Here is a 16,513-nt window from a genome sequence, read left to right as displayed (position 1 = left end):
CCCACCTTCCCCCTTCTCATCTTACACTCCCCGACTCGGGAAGACTGACAGGGGGGCTGTCCACTCCCCTCGGGGCGCCCTCCCTCCCCTCCCCCACAGGGGTGTGGCCGCGCTCCGGGCCTCCCTGGGGCCACCGCTTCCAAGCAGAACGCCCCGCCACGGCCCACGTCAGCACCTTCCCCGGGAGACGCGGCAGTTCCCCAACCTGCCTTTCCAAACGCGCGGGTTCCAGCCAAACCCTGGAGGTGGCTTTGGCAAGCCGCTGGTACCGTACCGTTCGGCTTCAACATCATAGGACGTTGGGTACCAGCCGGTCCTACCTGTTGAAGCATATAGGTCGGTGGAGAAATTGGTACCAGGATCTTACTGCCCCAGCCTCTGGCGCGGGGCATGGCACCCTGTAGGTGCTCAGTAAATACTTTGGGGGTGAGTGAATGAACCGAAGTGGTGTTCATCAGGAGGGACTGGCTCTGCCGTACGATTCTCACATTGAAATACTATGCAGCTATGTACAAAGAAGCACCTAGTAAAAAGGATAGTCAGGTTTTATGGGGCATTTCCTAGAGCTTTCTGTGGATCAGCTCCACGAAATCCTCCCTGTAACATTACGATGCCGGTAATAGGATTGATGATCATTCCCATTTTTTTTTTTAAGATTTTATTTATTTACTTGAGATAGAGCAAGAGCGAGAGAGGAAGAGCACAGAGGGACTCCCCGCTGAGCAGAGAGCCCAATGCAGGGGCTCTGATCCCAGGACCCTGAGATCATGACCTGAGCCGAAGGCAGGCAGTCGCTTAACCGAATGAGCAACCCAAGCGCCCCACCCCCATCATTCCCATTTTGTAGCTGAGGTTGTAAAGTCGCTTGCTCAAGGTCCCACTGCCATAAGTGATGGAACCTGGACTTGAATCTGAAACAGTCCAACTTGTGTGTGTATATGTGTGTGGGGGGGCGGGCAAAAGGTCTAGACGTGCGGGTGTACTGATCTCAGGTAGGAGCCGACAGTGGCTGTCTCTGGGAGGGAGACTGGGGAGCCCCAGAGGTGGCAGAGACATGTACTTTTCCCCCTCTATATCTTTTTGGATTGCTTGGATTTTTTTTTTAAAGATTTTATTTATTTATTTGAGAGAGAGAATGAGAGAGAGCACATGAGAAGGGGGAGGGTCAGAGGGAGAAGCAGGCTCCCTGCTGAGCAGGGAGCCCGATGCGGGACTCGATGCCGGGACTCCAGGATCATGACCTGAGCCGAAGGCAGTCGCTTAACCAACTGAGCCACCCAGGCGCCCGATTGCTTGGATTTTTAGTGGTCAAAAATGTTAAGTTAAATTAAAGCAAAATTCCTCAGAATCGGCCATGGACAGAGGGGGGTCGGGGTCCCTGGGATGTGGGGCCCAGGACGTGCAAAGCTTCCCAGTAACTCTGAAGCAGCTGGCTCAGCAACAATATGCACCACGATGGCATTGGTACTAATAACAGTGAACTTGCAGGGAGAGCTTCCTCCAGGCACCCTGCTGTGTGTGTGGGGTGGGGGTGGGGCGCTGTTGTTAGGAATTCTCAGAGCTACGGGAAAGGGGAATCCATGCAAACAGCTCCCCGTTTCCCCCTCACTGCCTGCAGTCGACCCCAACCCAGCAGCTGGAGGGAATCTTTTAAAAACTTCAATCTGTCTCTACTCTTTTAAAAAGCCTCCATCTTACTCAGAGAAAATCAAAGCCCTCACCGGGGGCCACAAAGCCCTAGCACACCTCCTCCACTTCCTTCTCTCTTTCTCTCCTTCTCACTGACTCCACTCCAGCCACCCCCGCCTCTTCACTATTCATCAGACACCAGGCTCAGTTCCACCTCAGGGCCTTTGCACTTGCTGTTCTCAACCTCCAGATTGTTATGGCCCCACCTTTTCTTGGCAATTTCCCTCTGCCCAAATGTCACCTTTTTTGGAGAGGTCATTCTGCAACACTACCCCTCCTCAACGATAGGAGTGGCCTCTACCCTCTCCAGAGTCCACTATCTCAGGAATCCTTAACCCTTTCTGAGTGCCATGGGGCCGTATTCAAGATAAAGTTTTTCAATGCATAGAATCGCATCCATCGGATTACGAAGGAAACCAATTAGAATGAAATATACAACTGTTAAAAGAAAAATTTTAACAACAACAAAAAACTCTAAAATAATAATGACTTTAATACAAGGTATAAAAAAAGGAACACGTATAATTTTATTTAACTCACGACGTGGGATTTTATTTAGTTCTTGAAAGAACCAGACAGATGTGGAGAGAAAGAGGGAAGGAAAGGGAGAGAGGGAAGGAAGGAAGATGCTTGGGGGTGGGGTTGAAGATCTCAGCGAGGCCTTTGCACAATTACTGGCTCGTTCGGGTTGTTTTTGCCTTTGCAGAGCCGGGTCGATAGGCTTGCTGGATTTTCTCCTCCCTCTGCCAAGCTACATCCCTGCGGGCGAGCTTAGCCCCCGCCTGGCCTCCCACCGCCCCGCCCCTCCCTTGTGCTCAGTTTCCAGCCGCCCAGCGGTCTCCACGGCAACGAGGAGACGCGCTTTAGCACGGGTCAGCTCTGGGACGGGAGGGTCCGGAGTGGGTGGGGGGCGGCACCTCCTCTGGGCTTCTTATCCCTTCTTTAGGCCTGAGCCCCCCACTCAGCTTCCCTGAAAAGCTACCGGAAACTAAAAATCCCTAGGCTACCCGTTTGAGGAATGTTGGTTTATGAATCCAAGTCCGAAAAGTCGAGTCTTCCAAGTGGAATGACCTCGCCGATGAGATATTTGTGTTCTGCAATTGGTAAAAGGTGTGTGTGTGTGTGTGTGTGTGTGTGTGTCTATGTGTGGGAGTGGGGCGGGGGCGGGGCGGGGAGGATTATCCTCGAAATGAAAACCTCAAATGTTCAACATTCTTACAAAAATTGCCAACCCCTGAGCAGTTCCGCTGTGGGTATTTTAGATTACTCAGATCTCTGGCAGCGGAGAGCCTTCTCCAGCCGCCCCAGAACAAACGATAATCACAGCTCCCATTTTTATACGTGTTTAAAAGAGATGAAAATCCAAAAAGGATGGGGGAAGAAAGCAAAACGTGGCCCAGATCTCTCTACCCAGCTACACTTGGTTGCCACTTTAAAAAATACTACTACTGAGCCACCCAGGAGCCCTGCTTGTGTTCCCTCTCTCGCTGTGTCTCTCTGTGTCAAATAAATAAATAAAATCTTTTTTAAAAATAAAAAATACTAAAAGTGACACACACACGTTAAGAAAATGAAGTTCCAGAAAGGTATAAAATGAAAAACAAGTCTTCCTCTCCCAGCCTCCAGCCTCCAGCCCTCTTCCAGCAAAGTAACCACAGTGAAATAGCTCTGTATTTTTGCAGGAAGAAAAAAAATGCTTAAACGTGTAATTTTAGAATTTACCCCTGGGGATTTTTCACATTATCCTGAATTATTTTTATCATGGTGCTTACCACTTCCTAGTATTTTCTTATTTATTTATTCTTTCTTATTTGTTGTCTCACTATTTGTTGTCTCACTATTCAAATACTCGACCCATGAGGGGATATTTGTCTGGTTTTGTCACTGCCGAATTCTCAGAACCTAGAATGGGGCTGGTAGGTGCTCAAAATATTTGTTGAGTGAATGAACGAGAGGATTGTGCTAGATCTATTACTATAAATTTTGCTTTTTTCACTGAATAGCTGGGCTTGAAGTCTTTCCATATCTGTGTATGTAGATCAGTGTTGGTTTTCTTTTTTTGTGACCATTTCCACCCTTCTTTGGATATGCCCAAAAGTAGGGTGCCTGAGAATACTGACAATGATTCGCTTTGATCAAGCTCCTACTTTCTCCCTTTCCCCTTGCATTTTTTCTTTTACTCCTTACAACCCCTCTTTTTTTTTCTTTAAGATTTATTTACTTATTTGGGGGGGGGGCATAGGGAGAGAGAGAATCTCCAGCAGACTCTGCGCTGAGCTCAGAGGTGGGGGGGGGTGGGGGGGCGCTCAATTTCACGACCCTGAGATCATGATCCTGAAGTCATGACCTGAGCCGAAAGCACGAGTCTGATGCTCTAACAGACTGAGCCACCCAGGTGCCCCACTCTTTACGACCCCTCTTAAGCAAGTATTTATTCCCATTTTCCAGCTGAGAAAAAATGAGGCCAAAGAAAGCCACACAGCTAGTAAGTGACAGAGCTTTGAATCACTCAGGCTCCTTAGATTCCAACCCCTATACTCTCATGCTTCCTTTATTTTCCCAGTTGCCTATGGTGGCTAGGGGATGGGGAGCAAGGTTGGTGAGCAGTCTCTGAAGACTTCTCTCCCAGGTGACATTTGTAACTTTGGTGTAGTCACTGGATTTGTCCTCAGTCTCAACTGCCCAGAAATCAGATCCCTGTCTAGAATGAACGGGATATAAATTTTCTGTACTTTTTAACCGTTGGGTTCATCGACAGCACATAGTAGGTCCTCAAGAAATATAGCAGGAAGCAGCCTTATTGTTCACACTCTGGCCTCCAGAACCAGCCATGTAGTTGGGCCACGCCTGCCTCTCACCTCTTCAACACTAAAATCTGGAGGCTGTTTGGTGAGCATGGAAGCAAAGCCGACAGAATAGCTGTATATTTGAAAAATCGTTCGTTCCTTTATCCATTCATTCATTCGTGTGGCACATTTCTTTAAAGCAGTGATTCGCAAATCTGGTTGTACATTAGAATCACTAGCGAGAGTTTTGGAAATCACGATTTCCCGAGTGCAACCTACTGAATCGGAGCATTTAGGGTGGGGGTGGGGTGGGGTACTGCATTACAAAAATAATCTTCCCGAGTGACTGACAAGAGGTGATGGTTGGTGGGGCTGAGCAGAGGCAAGAGAGGAACTTGGCCATCTGGAAATACCACACAGCGCCTGCAAACCAGCCAGACTGGAAATGAGGGTTTCTCCACTTTTAACAACATAGAGGGACCCTTAAAGGGGGTGAGGGGTGGGAATCTCAGAGATCTTGTAATAGTTTGGATAATGGCTACCCCCGGATTTCAGGCTCGAATCCCTGGAATTTGAAAATGTTACTTTATTTGGAGAAGGATCTTTGCAGATGTAATGAAGGATTTGGAGATGAGACTACCCTGGATTTTCTGGGCGGGACATCAGGAGTGTCCTCATAAGAGAGAAGTGGAGAGAGATAACAGACACAGAGGAGAAGCCATGAGGAATCAGAGGAGGGGTGTGACCATGGAGGCAGAGACTGGGGTGATGTGGCCACGAGCCAAAGAACACCAGGAGCTACCAGAGGCTGGAAGAGGCAAGGAAGGATCCTCCCCTAGAGCCTTCAGAGGGAGCTCAGCCTTCCCGAGACCTTGATGGTGGACTTCTAGCCTCAAGGGAATAAACTGCTGTTGTTCTGAGTCGCCCAGTTGGCAGTGATTTGCTACAGCAAGCACAGGGAACAAATCTAGGATCCCCCCTCCCCCAGTGTGGCCGCTAATCCCCCAGACTCCAGTGAGGAAAGTTCCAAATTAAAACATCCAAGTTTTATTCTGTGACCTTGTCTCTCAAGAACCATTATCCCCAAAGTGAAATATTGTGCAGTCTCCTGACCCCCGGAATCAGGTATGGGTGATGAGAACCTTAGAAGGGTTTTCAAATGCCCGCTGCCCCCGCCTGCAGAACTTCCCTCTGCTGCCTGCCCCCCCGCACCCCCAGCCTCACCCCAGGGTGATCCAGAGGTTAGAAGTCCCTTTTCTCAGGAGTCTAGGAAACCTTTGGCATTACATACCTAACTCCCCCATAAAGATGCGTCTTTCTGCGTCTTCATGACCGCCCTCAGCAGTGGGTACTATTATCAACCCATTTCACAGATGAGGAGATTGAGGCATGGAAATGAAGTCATTCCCCCAGGCAGCCCACCTCCCAACTGCCCCACTCTTGTTTTCACTTTTTAAAAAAAAAAAAAAAAGCTCCGGGTGCCTGGGTGGCTCAGTCGTTAAGCGTCTGCCTTCGGCTCAGGTCGTGATCCCGGGGTCCTGGGATCGAGCCCCGCGTTGGGCTCCCTGCTCCGCGGGAAGCCTGCTTCTCTCTCTCACACTCCCCTTGCTTGTGTTCCCTCTCTCGCTGCCTCTCTCTCTGTCAAATAAATAAATAAAATCTTTAAAAAAAAAAAAAAGCTCAGCTCTATTGGAAGTATAATTTATGTCTTATACAATGTACCCTTTTTAATGTCCCATATGGTAAGGTTGATTGATTGATTTTAGAGAAAGAGGGAGGGAGAGAATGCATGCACAGGGGGGAGGAACAGAGGGAGAGGGAGGGAGAGAACCTTAAGCATCTTCCATGCCCAGTGCAAGCTCGACATGGGGCTCGATCTCACGACCCTGAGATCATGACCTGAGCCAAAGGACTGACACTTAAGACTGAGCCACCCAGGTGCCGCTCCAGAGCCTATGTTTTTAACGCACGGTACATACTCTCTTTGCTGCAAAGAAACTGTGGCATGGGTAGTATTAGCCCCATTTTACAGATAAGGACACTGAGGCCCAGAAAGATGAAGTCACTTCCCTGAAGGCACACAACCAGTTGGTGGCAGAGTCAAGATTTGAACCCAGGTCTGTCTGCGCAGCTCTGAATCCCTGGACGCTCTCTCCATCATGTGCCCTGTTGATGTTAGGGCACAGATTGGGTACTGTCTCCCGAGGGGTGTACTCACTTGGTGTACTCACTACTTTGCCCAGGTTCCAAGACAGCCTTTTGTCAGAACACAGGGAACATACTGTCTTCTGAGGAAGCTGGGCACACGTTTAGTTCAGGAATCTGAGATCTAAAACCAGGCTAATGCGTTCTTCGTCAATGCAAAACGCAGCAGTCAACTGGACCCAGGATCCCAGTGGCCAATGCTTAATAACTGCCTCCCTCTTGGTCACTGTGCCAAGTCATTCATATGTCAGCATGGATATACTCCTCCCCACACCTGGTGAAATAGGTTACCACTATCCCCATTTTACAAATCAGCAACCTGAGGCACAGGAGGTTCAAAGGCTTGCCCAGGCTCATCATGCTTTGGGAAGTGGAGAAGTCAGGACTCGAACCCAGGCCATATGTCCAACTCTTCACTCCAAACCTCCATACGCCAGGCAGAGGCCTCTGCTGTTTTGTTTGGCAGGTTGCCTAGTGAGCAAGCCAATTAGAGGAATTTCAGATTCAGTTCCCCTATTCACATAATAGATATTTATCTGTGTTCTATGTTTATTACTGTAATGACCGTGTCTTTTTATTTCCCATATTCTGACGCTTGGGTATCTGTGGCCTGGCTGACTCTTGAGGGACTCGTTTCTTCCCGCAGAAACCATAATAAAAACTTTTGCCCATGGTTCCCCCTCTCCTCCCTCTGCCTCCTAACCAATGCTGGTGCTTCCTCATGTGGCACCCCATGGTGTGACATGTCCTATTTTCTTGGGCTCTGTGAATATGCCAAACTATCTTTTCTTTCTTTCTTTCTTTTTTTAAAGATTTTATTTATTTATTTGACAGAGAGAGAGAGAGGGAACACAAGCAGGGGGAACAGCAGAGGGAGAGGGAGAAGCAGACTTCCCGCAGAGCAAGGAGCCCGATGCGGGGCTCGATCCCAGGACCCCGGGATCATGACCTGAGCCGAAGGCAGACGCTTAACTGACTGAGCCACCCAGGTGCCCCATCTTTCTTTTTTTTTTTTTAATAAAGATTTTATTTATTTATTTGAGAGAGAATGAGATAGAGAGAGAGCATGAGAGGGGGGAGGGTCAGAGGGAGAAGCAGACTCCCTGCTGGGCAGGGAGCCCAATGCGGGACTCGATCCCGGGACTCCAGGATCATGACCTGAGCCAAAGGCAGTCGCTTAACCAACTGAGCCACCCAGGCGCCCCCCAAACTATCTTTTCAATGACAGTCATCTCCTGGTCTCTTGGCCTTACCATTCTTAAATAAAAATAAAACCTGTATTAAAACAATCACCCCTGTATATGTATTTCTGGAGTACCTACTATGTGCCAGGCAGAGTGCTGGGCCGCGGGGATACCGCAAGCAATGAGACAGACCCAGCTCCGCTCCCTGGGAGCTCATAGTGTTACAAGGAAGTGTAATATTAAACAAAGATCTACACAAATAAATTAATCACCATCGAGAGACACACCAAGCCAGAAAAATACAGGGGAGCTATGAGGAGATAAAAGAGGGGGAATAGGGCGCCTGGGTGGCTCAGTTGGTTAAGCGACTGCCTTCGGCTCAGGTCATGATCCCGGAGTCCTGGGATCGAGTCCCACATCGGGCTCCCGGCTCGGCGGAGAGCCTGCTTCTCCCTCTGACCCTATCCCCTCTCATGCTGTTTCTCTCTCTCTCTCTCTCTCAAATAAATAAATAAATAAAATCTTAAAAAAAAAAAGAGGGGGAATAATCCATCTTGGGGTGGCGTGGAAGGCTTCCTGGAAAAAGAGACCTGAGGGGTAAGAGTCAGTGGGAGTCATGTAAGAGCATCCTGGGCAGAGGCAACAACAGGGACAAAAGTTCTGAGGTGGGAGGGAACATGTCCTGGGGTGGCTAGGGTGTTGTGAGATGGGGTGCTGAGGCAGGCAGGGGTCACTGGGCTATACAGATGTTGAACTTTCTTCTCAAGAGGGATGGAGTAAGCAGAGGAGTGACCAAACTGACTGATTTGTCATTGTAGAAGGATCCAGCAGTGCCGGAAAACAGAGGGAGCCCGGTAGCCGGAGTGCAGGGAAGAAATACCCAGACCTCTCTCTCGTCCTGCCGACTCCTGCCGCCGCCTCGCATTGGCTGATCCCGACTGGAAGTCATTGGGCAAAGGAGCTTCTGTAATGCAGTGCACGGAGGTGGCCTCCCGGGGTGCGGAGCAGGGTGCAGAAGCACGGAGAGGCAATTTGGGGAACCCATGGAGAATCACCAGCGCCAGCCCCATGGGAATCACATAGAGGTTGGCCTCTCAGAGGTTCAGAGCCCTCCTTCAGAATCCCTGACCCTCGGCGAGCACTGTTGAAGGAGCGGCAGAGAGACCCAGCCCTGTGTCAGGAGCACAGACTGTCCTCAGAAAGACCTGGGCTTCCGGCCTTCTTGAGCTTTCCTGTGTGGCTTTAGGCAGGTCACTTAACCTTTCTGAGCTTCCTTTTCCTTATCCATAGAGTGAGATGAAGATCATAATAGTAGAACATCTCATAATCACTAATCTCCTTTTCTGAAATCCAACAAACTCAGAAAGCTTTGCATCACCCCCTCCCTCCAGAAAAGTAAGGGATAAAATTTAGAGGCAAGATCTAGACTGACATGAGGCTATTTATAGTCCTAATTTATTTCCCTTCATATCAATATCCTACATTTCCCTACAGAATACTAATGGAGGGCGCCTGGGTGGCTCAGATGGTTAAGTGTCTGCCTTCGGCTCAGGTCATGATCCCAGCATCCTGGGATCGAGTCCCGCATCGGGCTCCCTGCTCCTTGGGAGCCTGCTTCTCCCTCTGCCTCTCTCTCTGTCTCTCATGAATAAATAAATAAAAATCTTTGAAAAAAAAAAAAGACTAATGGATTTGATTATGGTAGTTGCTCAAACCTGCTGCCCATGGGGTGAATTACACAGTATTAGATATAGTCACTGTATCAGTTTTCTGAAATCTCAAACTCTTTGAATTCTTTTTTTTTTTTTAAGTTTATTTAAGTGATCCCTACACCCGATGTGGGGCTTGAACTCACAACCGTGAGATCAAGAGTCACATGCTCTTCCAACTGAGCCACCCAGGCACCCCTATTTTTCCCTTTTAAAAAAGATTTATTTATGGGCACCTGGTGGTTCAGTTGGTTAAGCATCTGCCTTCGGCTCGGGTCGTGTTTGGGACCGAGCCCCACATCGGGGTCCCTGCTCAGCGGAGAGCCTGCTTCTCCCTCTCCCACTCTCCCTGCTTGTGCTCTCTCTCTGTCTCAAATAAATAATAAAATGAAATTTAAAAAAATAAAAATAAGAAAGATTTATTTATTTGAGAGAGAAAGAGAGAGCACGGGCTCACGTGCGCGAGTGAGGGGAGGGGCAGAGGGAGAGACAGAGAGAATCTCAAGCAGACTCCCCACTGAGCGTGGAGCCCAATGTGGGGCTCGATCGCATGACCCTGAGATCACGACCTGAGCTGAAATCAAGAACTGGATGCTTGGGCGCCTGGGTGGCTCAGTCAGTTAAGCGACTGCCTTCGGCTCAGGTCATGATCCCAGGGTCCTGGGATCGAGTCCCGCATCGGGCTCCCTGCTCTGCGGAGAGCTTGCTTCTCCCTCTCCCACTCCCTCTGCTTGTATTCCCTCTCTTGCTGTGTCTCTCTCTGTCAAATAAATAAATAAAATCTTTAAAAAAAAAAAAAAAAAAGAACTGGACGCTTAACCGACTGAGCCACCCAGGCGCTCCTAGATAATTTTTCCAAATTAGATCTAGCATGGACTCCCCCAACACATCAAAGAGCATACTGTGATTGCATTCACATACGTTTATTTTATAAGTTCGTATTTGTACAATGGAGCATCGACCACAAAGAACAGTGAAGAGTTTTAACGGAACCCGCTCTTGAAAATGGGGGTTTACCAAGGCCGCTGTGGGCATCTCTCAGCAAATTCTTAGGATTTGCTGTGTGCCAGCCAGGTATTGACTCACACAGATAACTGGCTTTAAATGGCAACCGGTTGACCCAACTGCTTGCGTCGCTATGTCGGGAAACTCTTCCAGAAAACCTCGAGAAGGGGCAGGAGATTGGGTCTTAGGGGCAACATTGAACATTGACACACACTCAACATTGTGTATCACACATATGGATGTTGTATGGGAAGCACCCAAAACCCACAATAAGCACAAATATACAGTCTGGATACTGCAATAAGATGGTAAGGAATGTCGCACTGTCCTTGTTAGGATACAACGACTCTGCCTTGATGGGAGAACAGCATGCAACAAGCTAACGTGCCTGAGGTCTTATTGAAGCTCAGACTCTTGAGGAAACAGCGAACACAGTAACACAATACACCGTGAGTGCAGGGAGTGCGGTTGCCTGCGCTGGAAACTTACAAGGGAGAAAAAGATCAGTAGGGAGCTACAAACTTCTAGGCCATCTAGATGCACTTGCAAGAAGAGTAAATATATACGTGGGGATGGCAGGAAAAGCTTTATCCCGACCACTGCACAAAAGAAAAGGATGGTGAGGCTGATGATTCAGAGTCAGCTGGGGGAGTTTACAGAAATCAGAGTCAGGTTTTTAGGGTGTCAACGTACGTGAGCTCTAAAAATTCCTTCTGTCTTGACGCTTGCTGGGGATGCAAGGACCTAAGAGGAATTTCTGACTGCCTGAGGGTGGATCCTTTGCCTGCACCCCGGCTGCCAAGGTGAAGGGGTGGGTAGAGAGAGAATCTCCACCTTTTGGCTCTGCTAGGGGGGCCTCAGGGGGTAGCCTCACAGAAATAAGAACAGGGGTTGGATGCTGGAATTCACAGATGTGACTGATACCCACCACAGTAATACGTTGGGGGTCTCCACTATCATGATTTGGCAGGTGAGAATCTGAGCTTCTGAGTGTGTGTGTAAATTGCATTTTTTTTAAAACCAAAGAAATTCAGCCCAAACCTTTGCAAATCCCTGAACTAATGGAAGTTTGCAAATTCGCAGACCGGATGCCCTGAATAAGAGCTCTGTCTACCCATGGACGTTTGGATTTTACCTGATTCATTTCTTTGTTTTTGTTGTTCTTCACCACGGGGGACTCAAAGTTAATTGCCGTTAATGGGTAACTCTTGAAGGTGACCTCTTAATTATTTACCTCCTTTTGGACTATTTCCTGAAAATCTTGCCTTTTGTTCTTTAGAGTGGGGTGCCCCCTCTGCCCAAGTCAGAGCTTCTGGAACTGAATTTGGGGAGACCCAAATCCTAATCCCAGGGGCCAATCAGAGCAGAAGAGTCCCACGTCTGACCATCCCTTGTAAGGGAGACTGAGTGTGCACAGGACAGCGACAGCTTTTGACAGAGTCAAACACAGAGCCCTGAGCTCCTCAGGTGCGGCAAGCAGGCAACTCACTTCGTCAGGCATGGTTTCTGCAAATCAGGGTGGCCCACTCGGGACGAGTTTGTGCCAGAAGTACCTTCAAGGTCCATCCTTTTAAAAGACCGAAAAAACAGGTCTAGACTTTGCAATGGCAGGATCTCCAGCAGTGCCCAAATCTAGAAGGGTCTGTGTCTCTTCCTGGCAACACATACTCAGCAAGAGGGGCTGTCCCTGAATCAGGACTCAGGGAGTGCTGAGGGGGGGATAGCGGCTTTTCTCCAGAGCAGGGATCTCCCCAACATGGTCCTCCTGCTTGGCTTTTCCTCGACTCTGGCAAGAGAACTTCTGCAAACCCTTGGAATCCCCGACCCTGTTCCTCCTCTTCCGTTTCCTTCAAACACCTGCTCACGCACGGTGGGGAGGGGGAGACAGCCCGAGGTCTCCATGGCAACAGTCGGGATGATGTGCTTCTCTGCCAGGACTGCGACCTCCCGGCTGGTCCCTTGGGGTCTCCAGGTTGTTAGACGTTGTTTGCGGGTTCTTCACTCAAAAGGTACCCTCACCCACTCAAATAATACTCACACACACACACTCAGGTGTTACTCCCACAGTCACACGTTGCCCACAACTACTCAGATATTACCCGCTCTAACTCATGTTACCTTCAGATTCAGATGCTACCCATACACTCAAATGGTACCACGCTCACTCATGTATTCAAGTAACTCAGATGTTCCCCTCACCTACTCAGACATTAATATGAGTGCCACGAGGGCAAGATTTGTCTATTTGGGGCGCCTGGGTGGCTCAGATGGTTAAGCATCTGCCTTCGGCTCAGGTCATGATCCCAGGGTCCTGGGATCGAGTCCCGCATCGGGCTTCCCGCTCCTTGGGAGCCTGCTTCTCCCTCTGTTTCTCTCTGTCTCTCATGAATAAATAAATAAAATCTTAAAAAAAAAAAAAAAAGATTTGTCTATTTGTTCCCTACTGTATGCCCAGTGCCTGAAAGAGCATCTGGTACACTGTGGGTGCTCAGAAAACATTTGTTGAGTGACTGAGTGATCCATACTCAACCAGATATTACCTACATCTACTCAAATGGTACCCATGTCCACTCAGATGTACCCCAGTAACTCACATGTTCCCCAGTCTCTATGAGTGCTGTGAAGGCAGGGATCTGTGTTGGATTTGCGTGCAATAGATATCTGCAGAATGAATGAATGAATGAATGAATGGCCCACGCTCAACCAGACGTTACCCCCATCACTCAGATGTAATCCACAAGTTAACTCAGATCAAAATGCCCTCCCCTCACTCACACTAGTCAGATGTTCCCCATCACTCAGATGACACCCATTCTCATTCAAAGTGACCCACACACCTGAGTCATACTCCCCACCCTCACCCCCATAATCTCCACACTCACTCAAATTCCCCAAACTAATTCAAAGGCTACCTCCCCTTCCGGTCATTCCCCCCACCCCCACTCAGATGTCACCTCCCCTCACCCTGCCGCCCCTTGCAGCCTCCCCACCTCACCTCACAGCTTCTTGTCAGATGCATGGTGCCGTCGACGGCTTTTCTTGTGCTTTCGCTTGCCTCTCTTGTCATCTCCAGCCTTGCTCTGCTTCTCCAGCGAGGCCAGGGGTGGCGCCCCGTCGGCGCCCGCGGGGGCCCCGGCCCCCGCCTTCTCCCCGGGCCCGGGCGCCCGGCACTTTCTGGCAGGCAGCTCTCTGGGGCCCGTCACTGTTGGGCACAGTTCCTGCCTCAGGACCCGGGCCACATCCTCCACCGTCCTGCCCTCACTCTGCAGGAAGAGGTTCAGCTTGGTCAGGAATTCTATGTCCTGCTTCCGGGGCATGTAGACCACTCTCCACATGCCGCCCTTGCCCTTGATCTCCCTGGGGATCACGGCATAATTGATGTCCTCCTCCAGCCTAATGATGGCTGCCTTGGATCTCTCTTCTTCCAGAAACGCCTTCCCGGCCACTTCGAACTTGCCCAGGGGCTTCAGGGGGACCCGTATGATCTCTTCGAACTCCTCATGGTTGCAGTCTTCCGGTATACCCAGGATCATCAGGGACTTGTAACTGTCCACCTCGAGCGCCTTGCACCCGTGCTCCAACAGAGCAATGTCCTTGACCCCGAAGAGCATCTTGCCCAGCTCTCGGAGGCAGGAGTATGCTCGCTGGTGCGCACCTGAGCTGCCTCGAGAATCCACAAAATTATCCAGGATGCCACGATCCCTTCCCAAAGGCTAAGTAGGAGAGCGGCCTCACGGGCCCGATTTGTCCCTCTAGTGGAGGATGTCCCTGGCCCTGCCCGCAGGGCTGCAGTGTCCAGCCCTCTGTAACCTTCCCCGGAGAGGGCTCTTGGGAATGCCCAGGGACTTACGCACAGTGAAACAGAGGTGGCGTCTGCCAGCTGGCTCGTGGGTCCCGAGGCTGGGCAAGGCCACACTGAGGAGGGTCTGAAGATGCACCTCCCCTTTCTTGGCGATGGTCTCCAAAGGTCTCACCCGTCCTCGCAGTCTCAGCAGATCTGGGACGGCGCGTCTCCCTGGGGCTGCGGCCACCGGGGTGTCGTGGATGGGGGCCCAGGACGCAGGGTGGCTGGTCTCTCGCGGCTGGCCCAGAGGGCTGCCCTCAGTGCCCTGTGGCCCCGGCGAAGACAAGGATGTGGTCTCTGCACTTGCTCCCGCAGTGACGTCACCGCCTCCTTCCGCGGCTCTGCGGCCCAGAAGTCTCCATGGCAACCGCTGGAGCATCGCCTCTGCCATTGGCCGGGGCCAGCCGCATTGAAATCAGAGTCCAAGGGGGTCACTCAGGGGTGAGGGGTCAGCCACCTTGCCTTCAAAAGCACCCTCCCTTCTCCTTAGAGAAAACGGCTGATTCCAGGGGAGAGGGGACAGAGAAGATACAAGAGGAGCCTGGAACATCCTTTTTTTTGGCGGGGGGGGGGGGGGGGGGGGGCGGGGGGGTCAGAAAGTAAGGAAATGCTCAAAGAATGATGAGAACAGGTGGAAGGACAGAGAGCCAGCTTGAAGGGCTCCCACTGGCCAAATCTGGGACAATTTGAGCATCAGTGTTAAAAAAATGAGATCATAAACCCCTTGATAAAATAAAAATCCACGGGTCTGTGGACATATTAATAAATGCATAAATGGAAAGTTTGGGTGGAAGAATGTGGGCTGTACGTTGTCTCACATAAAACTTACAAATCAAAGGGAACAAGAGTCTTTACCTTGGAATATCCTTGTTTGTAGGACACACCCAACAACATTCAGGGCACCATACTGGCAATTTTCTCACAAAATTGTTCAGGAGGGAAAAGAGTTCTTTGTACTGTACTTGCAACTTTCCTGTAAGTTTGTGATTGCTTCAAATATATTTTTAGAAAAAAGAAACGCCCTGCACATGGGATCACCTTCACGATGTCCATTTTTCCCCTTCCTACCCCAGTAATCAAAAGCCATCAGGTTTGAGTTGGATCAATATCCTCCAAACTCCCGGCTTCAGACTGGGTCAATGAATGGCTGGAACTAATCAGCATAATCCCACCCACCCCCCACCCCCGCCACAGTGATTGGTTCAGAAATGGTCACTTAGGTAACCCAGGCCTAAGCCAATCAGTGTGTTTTATCTCCCTGCTCACAGAGATTGGTGAAGGGCTGGATACAACTCAGTCCAATTAGAATGAAGCTTCGGATATTTGACACTAGTTATGAGGAGAAATATACTCTTTCCCCCTAGATGTGAAATAATGAATATGGGAGCTGCAAGAGGTCATCTTGAAACGAGGAAAGAAGCCATTCTGAGGATGAATTCCACATCCAGAGGAAAGCAGAGCTGAATCACAGAGAAACCAAGCCATTGTCCTGACGTCATCACATACTTCTGGATCAAACCATGCCTGAAACCTACCCCTCTGAAACTTTTTTTTTTTAACTTTTTAAGTGAAATACAACATTTATAATGAGAAGTGCACAAGTTATAGAGGAAAATCTGTAAACTGAACACATCGTGTAACCAGTATCCAAATCCAATAAATGAACATCATCAGCATTCCCAGAAGGGTGTCCTCTGCTTTCTCCAAGTCACTATATCCTGTCAAGGGTAGCCACATTCCTGACTTTCAATGGCATAGATCCCTTTTTTCTGGTTTTTTATTTTACATAAATGGAATCACATATTATGTACTCCACGTTTCTTGGTGACCATATACGTCCGGATCTGTCGGTTATAAGCCTAGGCAGATGCTAAGCTGTAGTAGATACTCCGAGTTTCCCAAGGTAATTGTATCATTTTATACTCCCCTAGTAGCGCTTGAGAGTTCCAATTCCTTCATATCCTCACTGACACTAGTTATTGCCAGAATTTTCCACTTTGGCAACTCGGGTGTGTATCTCCTTGTGATGTCTCCTGAGTGGAATCTCGTTGTGTTTTTAATTTGAATGTTCCTGATGGCCAGTGACATTGA

General features: G+C 49.4%; 1 protein-coding gene across 1 annotated transcript; it reads right to left on the bottom strand.

The window, feature by feature from the left end:
- Nucleotides 1-13,574: 13,574 nt before the first annotated feature.
- On the bottom strand, nt 13,575-14,835 carry PNMA8C (PNMA family member 8C). The gene has a single exon (XM_045890409.3). The coding sequence runs from the start codon at nt 14,187-14,189 to the stop codon at nt 13,575-13,577; it is 615 nt and encodes a 204-aa protein (XP_045746365.1). The 5' UTR covers nt 14,190-14,835.
- Nucleotides 14,836-16,513: the final 1,678 nt, after the last annotated feature.

The sequence above is a fragment of the Mirounga angustirostris genome, unplaced genomic scaffold (genome assembly GCF_029215605.1).
Source record: "Mirounga angustirostris isolate CCGP_5_RB_7025 unplaced genomic scaffold, mMirAng1.0.hap1 SCAF_16, whole genome shotgun sequence".
Lineage (NCBI taxonomy): Eukaryota > Metazoa > Chordata > Mammalia > Carnivora > Phocidae > Mirounga > Mirounga angustirostris.
This window is presented reverse-complemented; position numbering and strand designations above follow the sequence as displayed.